Below are 19,203 nucleotides of genomic sequence, written 5' to 3'. Positions count from 1 at the left end.
AGCATTGTCTTGCATTAGGAGGAACCCAGGGCCAACCGCACCAGCATATGGTCTCACAAGGGGTCTGAGGATCTCATCTCGGTACCTAATGGCAGTCAGGCTACCTCTAGCGAGCACATGGAGGGCTGTGCGGCACCCCAAAGAAATGCCACCCCACACCATGACTGACCCACCGCCAAACCGGTCATGCTGGAGGATGTTGCAGGCAGCAGAACGTTCTCCACGGCGTCTCCAGACTCTGTCACGTCTGTCACATGTGCTCAGTGTGAACCTGCTTTCATCTGTGAAGAGCACAGGGCGCCAGTGGCGAATTTGCCAATCTTGGTGTTCTCTGGCAAATGCCAAACGTCCTGCACGGTGTTGGGCTGTAAGCACAACCCCCACCTGTGGACGTTGGGCCCTCATACCACCCTCATGGAGTCTGTTTCTGACCGTTTGAGCAGACACATGCACATTTGTGGCCTGCTGGAGGTCATTTTGCAGGGCTCTGGCAGTGCTCCTCCTGCTCCTCCTTGCACAAAGGCGGAGGTAGCGGTCCTGCTGCTGGGTTGTTGCCCTCCTACGGCCTCCTCCACATCTCCTGATGTACTGGCATGTCTCCTGGTAGCGCCTCCATGCTCTGGACACTATGCTGACAGACACAGCAAACCTTCTTGCCACAGCTCGCATTGATGTGCCATCCTGGATGAGCTGCACTACCTGAGCCACTTGTGTGGGTTGTAGACTCCGTCTCATGCTACCACTAGAGTGAAAGCACCGCCAGCATTCAAAAGTTTTGAGCAGTGTATATATACTGCTCAAAAAAATTAAGGGAACACTTAAACAACACAATGTAACTCCAAGTCAATCACACTTCTGTGAAATCAAACTGTCCACTTAGGAAGCAACACTGATTGACAATACATTTCACATGCTGTTGTGCAAATGGAATAGACAACAGGTGGAAATTATAGGCAATTAGCAAGACACCCCCAATAAAGGAGTGGTTCTGCAGGTGGTAACCACAGACCACTTCTCAGTTCCTATGCTTCCTGGCTGATGTTTTGGTCACTTTTGAATGCTGGCGGTGCTTTCACTCTAGTGGGCTTACAGCCCAACACCGTGCAGGACGTTTGGCATTTGCCAGAGAACACCAAGATTGGCAACTTCGCCACTGGCGCCCTGTGCTCTTCACAGATGAAAGCAGGTTCACACTGAGCACATGTGACAGACGTGACAGTCTGGAGATGCCGTGGAGAACGTTCTGCTGCCTGCAACATCCTCCAGCATGACCAGTTTGGCGGTGGGTCAGTCATGGTGTGGGGTGGCATTTCTTTGGGGGGGCGCACAGCCCTCCATGTGCTCGCCAGAGGTAGCCTGACTGCCATTAGGTACCGAGATGAGATCCTCAGACCCCTTGTGAGACCATATGCTGGTGCGGTTGGCCCTGGGTTCCTCCTAATGCAAGACAATGCTAGACCTCATGTGGCTGGAGTGTGTCAGCAGTTCCTGCAAGAGGAAGGCATTGATGCTATGGACTGGCCCACCTGTTCCCCAGACCTGAATCCAATTGAGCACATCTGGGACATCATGTCTCGCTCCATCCACCACAGACTGTCCAGGAGTTGGCGGATGCTTTAGTCCAGGTCTGGGAGGAGATCCCTCAGGAGACCATCCGCCATCTCATCAGGAGCATGCCCAGGCGTTGTAGGGAGGTCATACAGGCACGTGGAGGCCACACACACTACTGAGCCTCATTTTGACTTGTTTTAAGGACATTACATCAAAGTTGGATCAGCCTGTAGTGTGGTTTTCCACTTTAATTTTGAGTGTGATTCCAAATCCAGACCTCCATGGGTTGATAAATTGGATTTCCATTGATTATTTTTGTGTGATTTTGTTGTCAGCACATTCAACTATGTAAAGAAAAATGTATTTAATAAGATGATTTCATTCATTCAGATCTAGGATGTGTTATTTTAGTGTTCCCTTTATTTTTTTGAGCAGTGTATATATTTGTATTACATTTTGGTGAAACCACTGCAATTCCCACGTGACCCCGACTTTGAATACCACTGGTTTAGCGCAGTACTGCTGGGTTAATGTGCGTAGGTAATATATTGTTGCCTTAGAATTTGACCCCTTGACCAGATAATGCAAATCTGGTCATCATGGGCCTTGTGCCTGAGTAAATGATACATATGGTAGACCCATAAACCCACACTCTCTCTCTCTCTCTCTCTCTCTCTCTCTCTCTCTCTCTCTCTCTCTCTCTCTCTCTCTCTCTCTCACTCTCACTCTCACTCACACACACACACTGAGGAAATGTATTCCACATTTCTACATCCCCTCAAAGCAATGGCAGTCAGTCAGAAAAAAAGTACATTAATTCCTTTGAAGAGAGCGACCCATCAGTGTGACTAAAGCATTCACAGAGCATTCACCCTGTTCCGAAGACCCCTTTTTTCACGCTGAAATGGGATAATAGCCAAATGGCATCGGAGCTCACTAATGTGACTGCATAATAAACAGATGAGTCAGGCCCATGGTGTCGGCCAATTCATTGGTGCGTTTTCTCTGTATGGATTTACAGCCAAACAATATGTGAGCGTCCTCTAGAGAATTGGTGACTGCCCAATACCCTGTTAGAAGGAAGCAATGTGTTGGGCAAAATCTCACATTTCAATTATTGTATAGTTTGCCTTTAAAAAAGCTAATTACATATGGAGGGCATCATTAAAGTAACGCTGGTTGGAGATAGAAATGAATAACCCCTCTTTCAGCACAGCTATCTAGAATGCAATGACTAGAAAGTTATGCTAGAGGGAGCTGATTAATAACCAAGTGTGTTTCTTTCTTCCAAATAGACCCTAATCCCCTACCTCCTACCCCTTAGGAATTCCTGTCCACATGGAAGGCTTGGATAAATGTAAGCAATATGGTTAATAGCTTTACCTTAACCTCTGATAGATTGGGTGAAGTTTTGCTTATCCAATCCTTTCAGATCTACAGGAGTTTCTACTGTAGGATAAGGGGTCCATTTGTAATTGAACATTGTACAGCTGGTAGATTTGTACATAGGGATGTTAAGGATATGTTTGGGGTTAAAGGTTAGAGTTAGGTTAATGGGGCTGAGGGTAAGAGTTAAGGTCACATTTGACTGTTTTCCCTTACCTTTTGCCCTTTGTCATTTTTTTTCTTCTCCCTCTTTCTTTTTTTTGTGTGTAATGAGTATTGTGACACTTTTTTTGTCAAATACACTAATTAAATGTTGATTTGATTTGGTGAGGCATATGATTAAGTCTGACCGACGTCAGGCACCATACAAAATCAAGCACCATTCCAATTAATCAAGCTTTTCTGGCGTTGGAGAAAAGCTATTTTTGAATACAGTTTGACTATCGCTTTACACTTACAATTGAGAAGTGCGGTACGTTAGAGCCATATAAATGGGTAATTATGCTAATAGTTCCATTTGTGTGAGATGTGGTGGTGGTCATGAAGAGTATCTCTAGGCAGTTCACTGGCTGCGTAGATCCTAGTTCGTTGTTTCACACTGGCACGTACATTAGAGCCCAAAGAGAACGTTCTCATGGATAACAGGGGAGACTTGTAAGGGCTTTGTCCTGGGGTGAGATGATAATGTGGGGGGAATCACCTAACTTTCCGCTGCCTCTGGCTTTGTCTATGAGCTCACGCTATGACGTTTAAGTTTTGTTTGTGTGTGTGTGTGTGTGTGTGTGTGTGTGTGTGTGTGTGTGTGTGTGTGTGTGTGTGTGTGTGTGTGTGTGTGTGTGTGTGTGTGTGTGTGTGTGTGTGTGTGTGTGTGTGTGTGAGTGTGTGTGGATTCTACATCACAACCCGTGGCTAAGCTGGCCACTCTGAGCTCGGCTAATGTATTTCTCTCACTCTCAAACACTCGTTAACGCGTCGCCCGATGATGTAAATGCTGATGTTGACGCCAAACGGCGGGCGGACATTCTGGTGGCGCCTCGCCGCTGACGTCACGGCCTCTCCCAGGGGAGCATGGGATGTCGATAGACGCAAGAGTAGAGCGTTGTGTGTGTGTCCATCCGTCCGTCCGTCAGCAAAACAAAACAACATCCTCTTCCTGCGTAGTACCCCCTCTCTCCTCCCCTCACTAGTTAGGACTATTATCATCACCAACAACAACAACAAATGCCCTCCCCACTTTCTTATCTTTCAACGTAGAGCTCCCCTGGTATGCCACCACACTCACTCACTCACCCCCTCCCTTCCTTCTCTCACCCCAGGACTGGCTCTCGCCTCTCTCCGTGGCCCTCTCCCCTCCCTCATGCCCAGCACCTCTGCCCCTTTTAGAAACCTGCAGTGCATTCCAGCAACCAGAAGCACCCAGCAGCAGCCGCTCCACCCAGTAGCTCTATAGTACCAACACTGCCCTCTGTGCTGGTTATGTAAAGCCTGGCTGCTATAAATAGTGCTCGCCCAGGATCTTTTGTCTTTACCTGCTCTTCGCTCTTAGCCCAACAGTTTTATTTCTGGAGTGAAGCGGTGGAAATCTAGTGCCATGCCGAGCGGCCGTAACCATAGTTACTTTTGTTAGCCGACCAAGGCTTAGCTTTCTCTCAGTCTTGTTGCCTCGGAACAGCTGCAAGTTATTTGTTTGAATTCAGTGTTCTCTCTTGCTATCTATCGCTCTACCTAGCTATCTCTCTTTCTCTCTCTCTCTCTCTCTCTCTCTCTCTCTCTCTCTCTCTCTCTCTCGTGATTTTGCATCAAAAAGGTGATTGAATCACCATTTGTGCTATCAGATATCCTTTATTTCGAGCGTGAATTGTCATCGTAACCCATTCTCCCTGTTGCATATTGTCGATGTATCAAATAAGCAAGCCTGCTTCTAACTTTACAGTCAATATATGCTTGTAGAATACCTCACAGATGGCAGTCGAAGGCAGTCACCAATATGAAGAATTTTGGTCCCTATTGATTTTGAATAGTACAGATGGTTTTTAAGTGGGGTATAGATTTTGTGTGGCCGTTGGAGGTAGTTGTTGCGTCTTGCAGAGAAAATCATACAGCTTTCCTAAGCTTTGTTTTAACTGCATAATCATCACCCTACTGTACATCTGATTTCCACTGTTCAAGGCCCTCTGTCGCTCACATCACAACGACAGCCTAGCACTTCAGGTTCTATTTCACCCTAAGTAACTTCCAACCAAGCTAAGTATTGCCCCGACCCTCAACGTCGACCACAAAGGGTATCATTTCACTGTTATAATTTCACTCTGCGTTCCATTACGCCGCTTTAACTTCCAAGCATCTGAGTAGTTAGGTAACGGCAGGTAGCTGGCATGGGACCAGCAAGTTGGCCTGTAAGAGTGCTACTCGAGCGGGGATCCTGTGGTGAGAGGAGTGCAGGGTAGGGTAGGGGCCCGGATGAGTGCGGGGTGTTTGGGGAGGGGGAGGGCTGGGTGAACTGCTGGAGCTGGAGCCACCATCTGCAGTCACTGATTGGAGAAAGAAGTGCAGGCTCTAATCCCATCGCTGCCGGAGAGGAGAGGAAAAGAGAGGCAAGGGGCAGGCGGGCGGCCAGGCAGGGGCAGAGGTGGGCGAGTGGATGGGGTGTATTTTAAGAACACAAGGGAAACCTGCCACACTGACCAACAGACAGGGGCATAGTTACCCGGGCTTCCCTAACCCATCACTCCCACAGAGAAAGAGAGAAAGAGCTGCTCCTTCAAAAGAAAAACCACGCTTCCGCTCCTCCCTCTCTCTCTCGTTCTCTCTCCCGCTTTCTCTCTGCGCTCTCCGTCGCCCGGTGTTTGAATATTTGTATATGTAACTGTGCGTGGCCCAACGAGAGAGAGATAGAGAGAAGGAGAAAAAAAAAACTTGGCAGCCGAGGCGAGCATCTTGTATTTATAGCGAGTCGTGTTTCCGGCAGAGGTTTCTCCGTTGTTAGCACTCCCAATCCATTTTTTCAGTTCTCTTCAGAAGCCCTATTGTATATCCATCCAGGCTTAGATGGAGATGTTCTCTCATCCGTTACCTAAGGGGTTATTTCATATTTTAATGTGGGGGACTTTCTTGTCAGAAATGGGTTGCGTATAGGATTTCTCCTTCTCTTTTTGTGTTATTGCCTCCAAAAACCTGTTGTATCTAGGTATATAAATTCAGATGTATCGGTGAATAAAGTGCCTATCTTGCTCTTGAGCTGAAGCCTAGATACTGGATATAAATTATTATGGCTGTGTTCCCTATAGTGCACTACTTTTGACCAAAGCCCTATGGACCCTGGTCAAAAGTAGGGGACTAAATACGGAATAGGTTGCCATTTTAGGACGCAGTCCTGCATTATACAGTATGATATCATATCATTACCATGTGGATGGTTTCAGGAGAGGATTCTCTATTCTCTGTATACAGTATTCCCTCTATAAGGAATTGTATCTAAACTATTCTCTCTGTTCTCTACCAGGAACTAAAAATATATCCCATGGGGAGCTTCCAATGACCACAGATGTTATGCTTTGATGAGAGTTAATTAGCACCTTCAATAGGCTAAAGAGAGAGCGTATCCTTAACCCTTATCCTATGTCCTTATATAGGTATTTTAGGCCTTTCAGCATGCTCTGTAATTTCCCTCAAGCATCCTGCTTTGCGTCCTCTTTCAGCAATGGGATAGGCCCAATGTTTACTGTAGGTCATCCAGGATATGTCTCAACTGGCACCCTATTCCCTACATAGTGCAATACTTTTGACAAGGGCTTCTGGTTAAAAAAAAATCACTGTAAAGGAAATAGGGTACCATTTTGTAAACAGCCCAGTTTTTGCATAAAAATCACACCTAGTTTAATAAAAAGATAGCCTGGTCCCAGATCTGTTTGTGCTGTCTCGCCAACTTGACAATGACCATAGGGGTTGACCAGGCTAGGACAGTTTTCAAAGGTCATTATTCAATATGTAGGTCATTATTGTCCTGGTAAAGGAAGTGTGTTTCAACATCTGTAACTTTATTAATAGTGATGTAGAAGTAATTATGTTGTACTTCTACTTTAATTAAAGCTGGATTCATTTAGAGTGTGCCCAAATGGCACCCATTTCCCTACATAGTGCATTACTTTTGACCATGTGCCATGGTCAAAAGTAGTGCACTATATAGGAAATAGGGTGCCATTTGGGACAAACGTTAGTCAAGGTGTGCCTCATGAGCCTGGGAAGATATCCTTTCATTCCAGCCATATTTCATATTTTAGCACTAGCAAACACTTTGAACATCATTCTTTGATGTCAACACCCATGCTAAGATCTAGAACGAACATCCAATCCTAAAACTAGCCAACCAAATTCCATAAGAGAAATGAGACTTCTTTTACACTGAATACAATAACACCTGTGTCTCATTAAACTTTTACAGGCACTAAGTTGGGCTCCGTGCAATAATCTCGGTAAGTGCTGACATTACGCAAATCCATTAGGCTTCTTGGCCCTGTGGTATTTCGCCGGGGAGCAGATAGGTTAGCGCGCACTCTGCAGTTATCTTAACAGCGTTCTAAACTCCGTGGCTCTAAATGGCACACTATTCCCTATCTAGTGCACTAGCTTCGACCCAGGGCCTGGTCAAAAGTAGTGCACTATATGGTGCTATTTGGGACGGATACCTCTGTGTGATCAGATCTGTTTTAATAGACTTCAAGGGGTTTACTTGAAGACATATCCGAGAGACGACACATTTCGAGGCCCTAGAATTAGAGCAGCTAGAGGCACGTCACTAAGGTGAAAACGATTTGTTCCAGAGAATGTCAAACCCCTCGCTGGCTGGCGCGACCAGTAGCACATTAGGATATTATCATAACTTAAAAAGTGGACGGGTAGTGCTCCTCTCTCCGTATGCAGTTATGGCAACGATTTTGAGGATCCATTCTTGCTCTCCAAATCGGTGTCATTTGCGAGCTAGGAGAACACAACAGAGATAGCAAACCATGAGAAATACAGTTCAAATAAGTCCTACAAAGAGTCTTTAGCGCGTTTAGGTAGGCTATACCATTACCAATTGTCATCATATTGCAATACGTAGCCTAGACTATTGTTTTCAATACACGTGTGTATTAATATAGATTATATGTGAAATTAAGATGGGAATATGATGTAATGAAGCTTCCATAGCGTTTATATGGTGACAGTGTTAAAATCATCACTGGCGCTGTCCGTGTTCCTGAACTCACCCCTATCAGCGCAACGGAGTGTGGCTATACGTGGGTCCTTTCAGGACCATGGACAGCGCGACGACTGATTTCCGCTGCTTAAAGTGTAGAAAACATTAAGAACGCCTGCTCTTTCCACGACATAGACTAACCAGGTGAAACTCAATATTAGGAAGGTTTTGTACACTCAGTGTTTATCGACTTTTTGATATCATGGAAAGAAAACTCATGCACATAACAGTTTGTCCACTCGATTTAAACAACTTTCCCCATAGGGACATGTGCTACATCGCCTCTATGGACCCAGCATCAGATAGTGAAAATAAAACGGCTTTTTTATTGTTTGAAATGTCAACGTCTGTGTGAACAGGTTGGCTCAACCACTGAACACTTCGGGGTATGATCGATTTCCCCCGCATACCTGAAAGGCCAACCCTTTAGATAGCCTAGTGTTTTGTAGTTTAGGCTCGCAGCACAGTGACAACGCCACCACAGCGGTCACGTTTGCTATTAGACAACGATGGAAGTGAATGAGTGAAAACAGTTCAGTGCTGAGCAGCAGCAGCGTGTAGGAAGCAATTACCAGCAAGGACTTTTCCTGAGTTGCATTTATAAAAGAAAACAGCATCCAGGCCTACCTTTCTGTCGCCCACATGTGCTCAGTGGGGCCACGACGTTAGAACTGATCGAGTTTGAAGTAGCAGCAGCTACACTATATATAAAAAGGTATGTGGACACCCCTTCAAATTAGTGGATTCGGCTATTTCAGCCACACCCGTTGCTGACAGTTGTATACAATTGAGCACACAGCCATGCAATCTTCATAGACAAACATTGGCAGTTGAATGGCCTTACTGAAGAGCTCAGTGACGTTCAACCTGGCACCGTCATAGGATGCCACCTTCCCAACAAGTCAGTTTGTCAAATGTCTGCCCTGCTAGTTCTGCCCCGGTCAACTGTAAGTGCTGTTATTGTGAAGTGGAAACATCTAGGACCTACAACGGCTCACCTGCGAAGTGGTAGACTGCACAAGCTCACCGAACAGGACCGCCGAGTGCTGAAGTGCATAGCGACACACATTGCAACACTCACTACTGAGTTCCAAACTGCCTCTGGAAGCAACGTCTGCCCAATAACTGTTAGTCGGGAGCTTCATGAAATGGGTTTCCATGGACGAGCAGCTGCACACAAGCTTAAGATCACTACGCACAACGCTAAGCGTCGATGGGAGTGGTGTAAAGCGCGCCGCCATTGGACTCTGGAGCAGTGGAAACGCATTCTCTGGAGTGATGAATCACGCTTCACCATCTGGCAGTCCGAGTGAAGGGAATTCCTAACGCTACAGCATACAATGACATTCTAGATCGGGGTGGGAAACTCCAGACCTTGGGGGCATGATTGGTATCACACTTTTTCTCCATCCCTAGCAAACACAGCTGATTAATCAAATTGCATTCTAAACTGAAGATCATGTTTAGGTGATTATTGGAGTCAAGTGTGTTAGCTGGGGCTGGGGCAAAACTGTGACACCAATCAGGCCCCAGAGGACTGGAATTGCCCACCCCTGTTCTTGATGATTCTGTGCTTCCAACTTTGTGGCAACAGTTTGGTCAAGGCCCTTTCCTGTTTCAGCATGACAACGCCCCCGTGCACAAAGTGAGGTCCATACAGAAATGGTTTGTCAAGATCGGTGTGGAAGAACTTGATTGGCCTGCACAGAGACCAGACCTCAACTCCGCACAGAGCCCTGACCTCAACCCCTTCAAACACCTTTGGGATGAATTGGAACGCCGACTGCGAGCCAGGCCTAATCGCCCAATATCAGTGCCCGACCTTACTAATGCTCTTATGGCTGAATGAAAGCAAGTCCCCGCAGCAATATTCCAACATCTAGTGGAAAGCCTTCCCAGAAGAGTGGAGGCTGTAGCAAAGGGGGTACCAAATCCATATTAATGCCCATGATTTTGGAATGAGATGTCCGACGTGCAGGTGTCCACATACCTTTGGTCATGAAGTGTACAACAAAAATATCAAATGTTTCAAAGATTTGTCCTATTGCCCCTTTGTTATCAGGTGATCCAATGCCTCTCTTTTGAGTTTAAGGTCTGTCATCTTTTGATGTGAGCAAGTGCATAGCTTAGATAACCTACAGGTTGCATCCCAAAGGGCACCCGATTCCCAATGGGCCCCGGTCAAAAGCAGTGCACTACAAAGGAAACTGTGCCTACAACTGTTAGTTTTTTATGTTATACATGCCCGTGGTCAAACTTTCAGAACCAGTTAAATGTTGATGTGTGCAGTAACTTCAGCTGCCACAATGGAAAGTTCTAATTAGGGGGAGGGATTGCTTCTTCCTTGTCTACATCACAGTTAACTTGATTTGTATAATCCCTCTTCTATGAATCATACAGACAAGTGAAATTGATTCGTCTCGCTTAGTAGCCTATACACAACGTATTATGCCCTAAAGCCTTCCTAATCTTAATTTGTTTAATTGATGAGAAATTAAGTTAAGTGTGTTGGTTGGTGGCAGAAGACATGAGACATCTCCACACGGCATCGAATGACTGTCTACAAGCTACGATGTTTACTAGTCGACCGAGTTAACGTAAGAACACTTGCCATGCCACTGCCATGATATCTTGTTATCATGATTTGATAACTCAAGCGTTTATTATCATACATAACAGAAACATACCCGATGGCATATCAATGGCAGTCTCTCTCGCAGATCCAAGAGACGTGTTGCAACGTTAGAATCGTAACTCTCCTTTTTGGGGGAAGCCCGTCACATCCTCTGCCCATGTATGGGCATGAAGTTTACACGCAGCAGGGAATCCTCTCACTGGAGCCGATGAATGGGGGGGAGGGCTCTAGCGACCCGCCGGAGTGTATATAAGGAGAGGCAAGGGAAGCCACTGGTGTGAAACATACCCACAGCAACAGATAGCCGAAAAGCTACAAATCGATACAGCACGCAGTCATCTGGACAAAAAGGACATTTCGAATTATTTGTTGACACCATTTTCCTCAAACGACCACCTGCACATTTTCGGGGATAATCGACGACCCCGTGCATCATAGGGAAAAGGACACATAATTTGCATCTGCTTTGTTTTATTTTTTTATCTACCTACACTTACCTGGATTGACAGACTTGAAATCAATCTCACAATCATGCTGAACAACATGGATTTGAACTCTAAAGATTCCTTCTACCCACAGTTTGAGAATTGTAACGGTTCTTCCCTGGGGATGGAAAATAGCGCTCGGAAAGATACCCAGGAGATGTTTTCGGGCGCAGAGAGAGGAGCACCTGCCCATTTTACCCCTGGTAAATTCGCAGTAGCCGCTTGCTGCATTGCATAATATGATAAATCAATATGCATGCATTGATTGTTTGTGGTTGCACATTGTGATTTATTAAAAACATCCCATGGATTTAATTTGGCCCATTTGCAGCGGTACATGTTACGCATGTATGCTTATTGATTACATAACGACTTTACTTTATGTGCAATTATCAGACTACAATCAACCTTTGTAATGCCAAACTTTCCCTCTTTCTTTTTCAGAGGGAGCACCTGTAACCCTGAAAACCGAGGCCTCCAACTCAGATTTCGCCTTTAATCCCTGCGAGGGGCCCAAAGGCACCTCCTCCTCCTCCCTCGCCTACTCAGGCAGATTCTATGTCGAGGCAACTCAGGGGGGCACGTGCAGCACTGAGACATTGCTCAACATGATCACAGAAATTGTCGGTATTTCCACGTTACCGATCTCCGAAGTTCAACTGAGCACCATGGACAGCGGCAGCTTCGGAGACGCGGGCGTCCAGAGGCAATCCTCCACCTGCAGCGCCACCCCGCCCCTGTACTCGCCGGGGCAGACATGCCCCAGCTACCCCGACGGTCAGTCCGGCGGCCAAGCTCAAGATTCATTCTCTCCCCAGGTGAGCTTCGGCTCCCCCGCTCAAGTCCGAAACCAGAACAGCACCACCGTTCCGCAGTCAGAAGCTGCGTCTTTTCCAGTGGTGGTCAAGAATGAATTCGAGAGCAGCTGTTACGAATGGGGCACGTTCAATAAATCGGACGCCTATTTGGAAACGAGCTTCCAATCATCAGAAACGTTCCCGATGTCCAGTGACTTTCCGTCTGACCAACAAGTGGATGTAAAGGAACTTTTGGACTCATTTTCACCCATGTGTCCTAACCCAGAGATTGAGTTCAAAGTTGAAGGTGGAATCAAGCAGGAGCAGTGCTATTCTGACACCTGCTCTCAGAGTTTCTGCAGTTCTCTTTACCCCAACTACCCAGTGCCAGTCATGGATCTCTCAACCAACAACCTCCTCAAGCCAGCTATGTTTCCCAACATTGAACTTCCGCCATTATCTAATCAGTGCGATTCGTCTTGCCAGCTTACCTCACCCGCTTTACCCAGTACTATAGACTCAATTCTTTACTCCTCCTTGTTGCCAGACTCCTTTTCCCAAAGTTACACGCCACGCGCGCAAAAGGCACCGCGTGTCAGGAAAAGCCCCGCCGCCTCCACCGGGCCTGCCAAAGAGAAACCCTTCACCTGTCCCATGGAGAACTGCGACCGGCGCTTCTCCCGCTCGGATGAACTCAACAGGCACATCCGCATCCACACGGGACACAAACCCTTTCAGTGCCGCATCTGTCTGCGCAGTTTCAGCCGTAGCGACCACCTCACCACCCACACCCGGACTCACACGGGAGAGAAGCCGTTCTCCTGCGACGTATGCGGCAAAAGGTTCGCTCGGAGCGACGAGAGGAAACGGCACGGTCGCGTGCACCTGAAACAGAAAGAAAAGATGGAGCTGAAGCCACAAGTGATCAGTGCATGGCCATTTACTCTTCCCGAGGGAATTTGAAGAGACACCATTACGCACACGAGTAGCTCTGTCCACACAACATTACAATCTTTCCGTCGAAGATAAAACGCTTAACAGTTCATTGCTGATTACAGGTCGACTATCAACGTTTGCGGTGTGACATATAGGTCGAGTGAAATTGGTTTGACTGTGAACGTCTCTATAGGGAGTCTTAGAATAAGGATGTTTTGCGAGTTAGATTTGCATAGTGCTATATCGGGGAGCGAATTGTGAAAAGGGTCTGCTCTTTCGACCCTCGTTTACTTGCTGCTGCTGACTCTATGCAAGACATGCATAACTTGATTGTAAAACCTTCCCGAGTTGACAGCTCAACAGACACTTATTGTGTTTCTCTGTTACAATCAACCAATTTGATCATTTCAAACCAAACACCAAGGCGTCATAACAAATGCCTGCACCAGTTCAGTACCCTTTCGTCTGGACAGCTCCAACGTCAAAACCTCGACGAAGAAATATACCATTAAGAAAACGAACTGCATCGAAATTGCTGGGCTATATTGCACTTACATCTAATTTGAGATATCCTCTATCCACTAGAAAGTCGTATATTTTTTGCTTTCGGGGCTTTTATACCACTAACACTGCAACCAGTCAGATAGTGGTTCTTCAAATGCATGTTTATGTTCATGTGGTATTATTGAATATAGCCAACAAATAACTTAGTCCTCCACTTACCGAATGGAAGTGAAAGAGACTTCGTTTTATGACATGAATGTAACACATTATTCTTGGCTTTAGTCACAAAGCAGTCCATTTTGTGCCAAGGTTTTGAGAATTTATTTTGCTTTGCTATTAATATTCTATTGATTGGTCTTTGTGTTGTATTTAAAGAAAAATGGTTGAATTATTAAATCGTGAAAGTTATACCATAAATGGAAAATAAATATATTTGTATGACTGTACTTTGTATTTTTATAGCTGTGTATATACATATTTCAAAAGACCACTGTTAACCTTGAATTGTTAAAGTGGAAAAAGGCTTTTTTTTAAACATACTCACAATGTTTTACGTGTACTTTTGGAGGGCTGGTAGCAAAACAGTGTTTTTCGAGAGATTGTCATTTGATATCAAATATATTTCTAAGACAAGTAAAAGATGACCTAACTGTTCGTATAATAGTGACTCAAAATATCATTTGATCACACTGCTAATCAGTTCGTGATGAGGACTATAGTGTTAAACTAGTAAGTCATTATACATGGCCCTGGTACAGTACGATGTACTGCATTGTACTGTCAAGCCAGAATTGACTAGCAGCACAACACTAAAACATTGCTGTTGAGTAATCAGGTAGCACACATTGCTGCGAGTTTTATGTACTTTTCAGATGAGATGATTTAAGACTTGACAAGGCATTACTGATGAGGAAGTTATTCACTCTAGCAAAAAAACAAAACAATGGTTATGGCTTGGCGAGAATGTCACCAATCAGTCAGGGTACTGTAAAAAAAAAAACGTTTAACTCGCCTTAAGTTATATTAACTGCTTGGGTATATAATGAATTTTGTATATATACACAGTTTATATGAAAAATACTTTCGATAAATTGAATATTGATGTTGTTATTTTTATGACAAATGTTTATGAATAAAATGTTTGGTTTTCTGGAAACATTGCAAGAGTCATTTGTCCATGCATAGAAGTTCCTCAGTCCTTCCTCCCTATGCTGACAACTTCCTTTATGTAAGTAACACACTCATATGGATGACTATTGTGGCTGTTCCTAAAAATACACGTTCTAACGAGGCATCCTAGCAGCAGCAGATAGTGGAATCCTAACATTTGACATCACAGTTCTATGTAATGTTGACTCACAAGGCTTTGGACTCCAACTCATTAAAGTGAATACCCGATTACTCAGTGTTGTGATTCTGGTCCATCTGACATGAAAAAGATCACGGGTTTATAGCTACCAAAAGTGGAGATGAGATACTCACATTAGGTGAGGGATGACACCATTATAATTGGTATTTATTTGGTATAACCTCGGCTGCAGATGTTTCAGTCTAAACAGACCTTCATCAGAAAGAGACCTTAATAATACTTCCTCTTTCCATGGAGGTCTATGGCCTGTTGTTTGTTGTTAGCCTGAAATGGACCCATAGAGATACTTGTTAGCCTCTCCTCTGTCTAACCTGTCATCCATTCCCACAATGCTGATAGATAAGAGATCAATGATGTTTGTTTCTCTCTAGTTGGCTCTTTGTGACCCAGTAGCACTGCAATCGTCTCTTTTGACCTCCTCCTTTTCATACTGGCTGTGTCGAGAGAATGCTACCTATTGACAGTTGTTGCTCTGACTCGCTCATCATTCATATCCTTCATATCACTTATCAAAAGGAATATGCACAAAGGAAATGCAATTTCCAGGAAATCACATCCTGCTAATTCAATGGTACTGTGACTTTTGTGTGGTGCTGCTCCTTTACAAGTAGGCAGTAGGTCTACTAAATGCAACCGAGTCCATTTGAATCAATGTGTCAGAGTTATAAAAAAAAGGAAAGAGACTAGGATATTTCAATGTCTAACGTTATTTCTATGCAAACGACAGATTGCACTCTCATCGGGCTGTTGTACTCTTGAGCTGGCAATCAGTTATCTCATTGGTCACTCATGAGTTAGATCAGACTTGATAAGGTTGTCCAAACAGCCCATTATTATGCTCATAATTATGCTATACTTGAGGTTTTAACAACAATACTTTATACTGTATCACAGGCACATCATATAGTGTTGAGTGTTGTGTCCTGAAAGTTCAATTCCCAACAATGGCATGTGAAAATGCCTACATTAACAACTCCAAAAAGTTATTTTATTCTATGCATGGTCTTTCTGGCTGTTGGTCCACATTAGAGCAGAGTAGAGCAGGATCTAACCTGACCGTGGTTAAGGCAACTCAGCCCGTTGTGTCCCCCGACGGAAGGGGAGTAGGGATTACCAAGAGAGGAGACAAAGAGAGTTATATCGGGATAACACTGGAGAAACAGTCGAGATCTTCAGCACACTTCCTTCTGTAGGCAACTCGCTTGGACTCTCTCCAGGCAATCTGTCGTTGGTAGTGTATCGGCAGGCAGGCAGGCAGGCAAACAAAAACACAGACAGACAGGCAATTTAGAACCCCCTGTGTGCCTGTGACGTGGCTGCCTGGCAGAACATTGCCCCTTGCCCACACCAGTGTGTAAGAGCCTGCATTCTCTCTGACAACACACCGCACCATACCAGGCAGCGTGAAACATGTGACCCACACCACAGGGAGCTCAACGTATATCACCAACTCCTGTCCATCATCACTTATGGACGGCAACAGTTCTCTTCAATCCATCCTCACCACTTCCAAAAGCACAGGGGGACGGGGGAATATTCAGTGGTGTAGCACAGTGTTTAAGTAGCCAACATGTCCAGTGGAGGATGGTTGAAATCTGAATTGCATAGCTGTGCAGTTACAGTGATTCATTATCCAGACACTTGAAGTCTGAAGAGTTGTTGAACTGTGCCACTGATGGAATTCTGCACCGAGCAGCTGAAACTGGTATTCTTTTCCTCAGATCTAGAACATGACTCCGGTGAACCCCATGACTGCAGCCTCAACCATCTCGGCTGTAATTACCAAACCCCCCTAAATAGCCTGTCACGAATTGCCCTCAGATATATGTTAATGTTGTTTCAAACCATGTATATTTCATGGAGATGAGAGTCCAGTCCACAATGCATCAGCTCCACTTTCAGGTTGACATTTATGGAGCTGTAGCCACACGGTGGGTTGTTAATAATTATATGAAGGCCGTTAAGTAGTCCTGTCGGGAAAGCTGGCGAACCCCGCGGAGACCTGTTTTCACAGGGGTAGGCCCTGCACGACGGTGATGACAACTCATTGTGTCAATCAGACCCCAGCCGTCAGCTCCGTAATGCATAGGGTTGACATGAAGCTCAAACAACAACTACAGGAGAAAGGGAGAGTCATAAAAGTAGAATTACTAGAACGGAAATCCCCATTCAAGTCAATGTTCTGTGATGGGTAATGCGTTTTAATAATTCAATTCATATGTCGAGACTATCCCCTACCATTTATGTGTGATTGATGCTTTCTAAGGGGCCAGTGAGACAAAAAAAACGTAGCCCGCTTGTCTGTTGTGTTTTCCATTGAATCGCATTCCAACAGGATATGAGGTCAACCTGACTATTTATCTGCCTGAACCATATTCGTGTTTTGGTTGAAGGTTACATGAAAAACCCTGACGCGGGAATGAAACCTACTAAAGGATAAGGTGTTGGCTTGACAGTCGCTGGAACCGGGTTCAAGTCCCGGTCGGGGCTACCCCCGGTTCCAGCGACTGTCAAGCCAACACCTTATCCTTTATTCCAGTTATGCCTTGTTGATGAGGTTGGTAGGTGTTGGGTTAAGTTCGCTACATTACCCCTTCCTTTGGGAAGTGCGTGTCCGCATGCTTCTCTACACCAAGTCACTCTCGTGTACACACCTATCCCCACGGCTGCCAGCCCACCTCTGACACCCACGTTACGAATTCGGGTTAGGGTTACCATCCCCTTTTCTGGCCTTGTGCACTAGGTCTATTGGAATGTCAAAGAATTCCATGTACATTTGGTTAGTTGCAGCCCAACTTCATCTCACAAGCACACGTCTGTTCTTGGCATTTATCCAACATCTGCAAACATTATGACTTGAAGGATGCAAGAACCTAGAAGGGCTACGGTTAGATAATTACCCCTGTTATTATAATAACCCCTTAAGGTCAGGGTATTATTTAGGTACAGACAGCTCCATAATAAAAAGCATTCACTACTAAAATGTCTATATGGGATGAAAAGTTGCACTTCATCCGCTGTGCAAGCTGTCCACTACTGTGGGGCTGAATGAGTTAGGGAACGCCTATATAAGTAGTTACTGCCCTGGGCCTCTCAACAGCACAAAACAACCCCATTGTCTCTGCTTGAACTCCAAACATTTCTGTCTACGGCAATAATCCAATAATCACTCTTCTGAAACGTATTATGAATGCATTTGGTTATATTACGCATCAGGGTCCGATTTAACGGTTCAAGTCTACAGCGTTCAGGCCACCTCAAGTAGCCATTAATAATCACAGTCACCCTTCTTCAGACGCACGTCTACATGGTGTATGACCACACCGGCCGCCACGTCTGGATTGATCCGTTACAAGGTAATCACTGTGTAATTTGATTCGCACCTAGAGAACGCGTAGAAGCAGGCGCGCCATGGTCCTTCTGGTGGGCTCGGTAATCAAGCTGCATAATCACACCGCGGTAATAGCAATCAGGCTTAGCGGATTAATGCCGCGGCTCAGATCATTTCCCGGTCCGGTGGTCCCCATATCTGATCCTGAAGAAGGGTGTAGGTGTTCTGGAGAGCGCCAGGTGATTAAGACTAGAAACTGTTGAAAACGGCGAAGGAGCTCGTTATGCAAACATGTTCTCCAAGTGTCTAATTCTTTCCCATTGTTCCGGAGGCGCCAAATTTCTTCATTAATATGACTGATCAGGCGAGGCACTATAGCGGATGGATGGGAGGGAAAAGTCACTGTACTTATTTCTCTTATCTCTTCCCTGACAAATTGCATGTCAAACCAAAGGGTCAAGGAGTCTTCGTTTGCTGTTCTATTCCCGCACACAACATCTCCTTGGTAACTCAGTCAAAGGTGCACGGCAATGGAAAGGTGAATATTTGTTGGCGCGAGGTAAATTACTTCAAGGCAATTCAATCACTGCTGGACAATTCACCGCTGTCCTTGATGCAACCGTCAAAAGCAAAGGCCCTCAATAACCCTGGATCGTTAGTATACTGTGCATCTGCCATGACAGGCATTCTTGGAAAAAAATATTTCTTAAAGATCCTTGCGTCTTCTCTACTTTTACCATTGTTTATTCCCAAATGGCACCCTATTCCCTAAATCAGGGATGTGCAACTCAGAAAAAATCAGAACTCACCGCAGTTGCTCCCAGGTCTGCATGCAAAACATTTTAGTGGCCTCTCTCTTGACAGCTGAGAGCACCGTTTTTCAAGTTTCAGAGTTCATTTCGTGCAATTCTACACATTTTGCCATGGGGTGTGGTGAAAATGTTGCAGTTTTAAAGCACGTTTACTGGAA

At 45.2% G+C, this 19,203-nt stretch overlaps 1 protein-coding gene across 1 annotated transcript; it reads left to right on the top strand.

Moving 5' to 3' along the window:
• Positions 1–11,003: 11,003 nt before the first annotated feature.
• LOC106609975 (early growth response protein 2b) lies at positions 11,004–14,642 on the top strand. Its single transcript, XM_014209058.2, has 2 exons — positions 11,004–11,499; positions 11,741–14,642. The coding sequence occupies exons 1-2, from the start codon at positions 11,343–11,345 to the stop codon at positions 13,054–13,056; spliced, it is 1,473 nt and encodes a 490-aa protein (XP_014064533.2). The 5' UTR covers positions 11,004–11,342; the 3' UTR covers positions 13,057–14,642.
• Positions 14,643–19,203: the final 4,561 nt, after the last annotated feature.

The sequence above is a fragment of the Salmo salar genome, chromosome ssa08 (assembly GCF_905237065.1).
Source record: "Salmo salar chromosome ssa08, Ssal_v3.1, whole genome shotgun sequence".
In the NCBI taxonomy this organism is placed as follows: domain Eukaryota; kingdom Metazoa; phylum Chordata; class Actinopteri; order Salmoniformes; family Salmonidae; genus Salmo; species Salmo salar.
This window is presented reverse-complemented; position numbering and strand designations above follow the sequence as displayed.

Bases quoted from the DNA above. Each gene is read 5' to 3' on its own strand.
- LOC106609975 (XM_014209058.2), top strand. From the start codon at position 11,343: ATGCTGAACAACATGGATTTGAACTCTAAAGATTCCTTCTACCCACAG. The intron at 11,500-11,740 runs GTAAATTCGCAG...TTTCTTTTTCAG, and splicing joins ACCTGCCCATTTTACCCCTG to AGGGAGCACCTGTAACCCTG.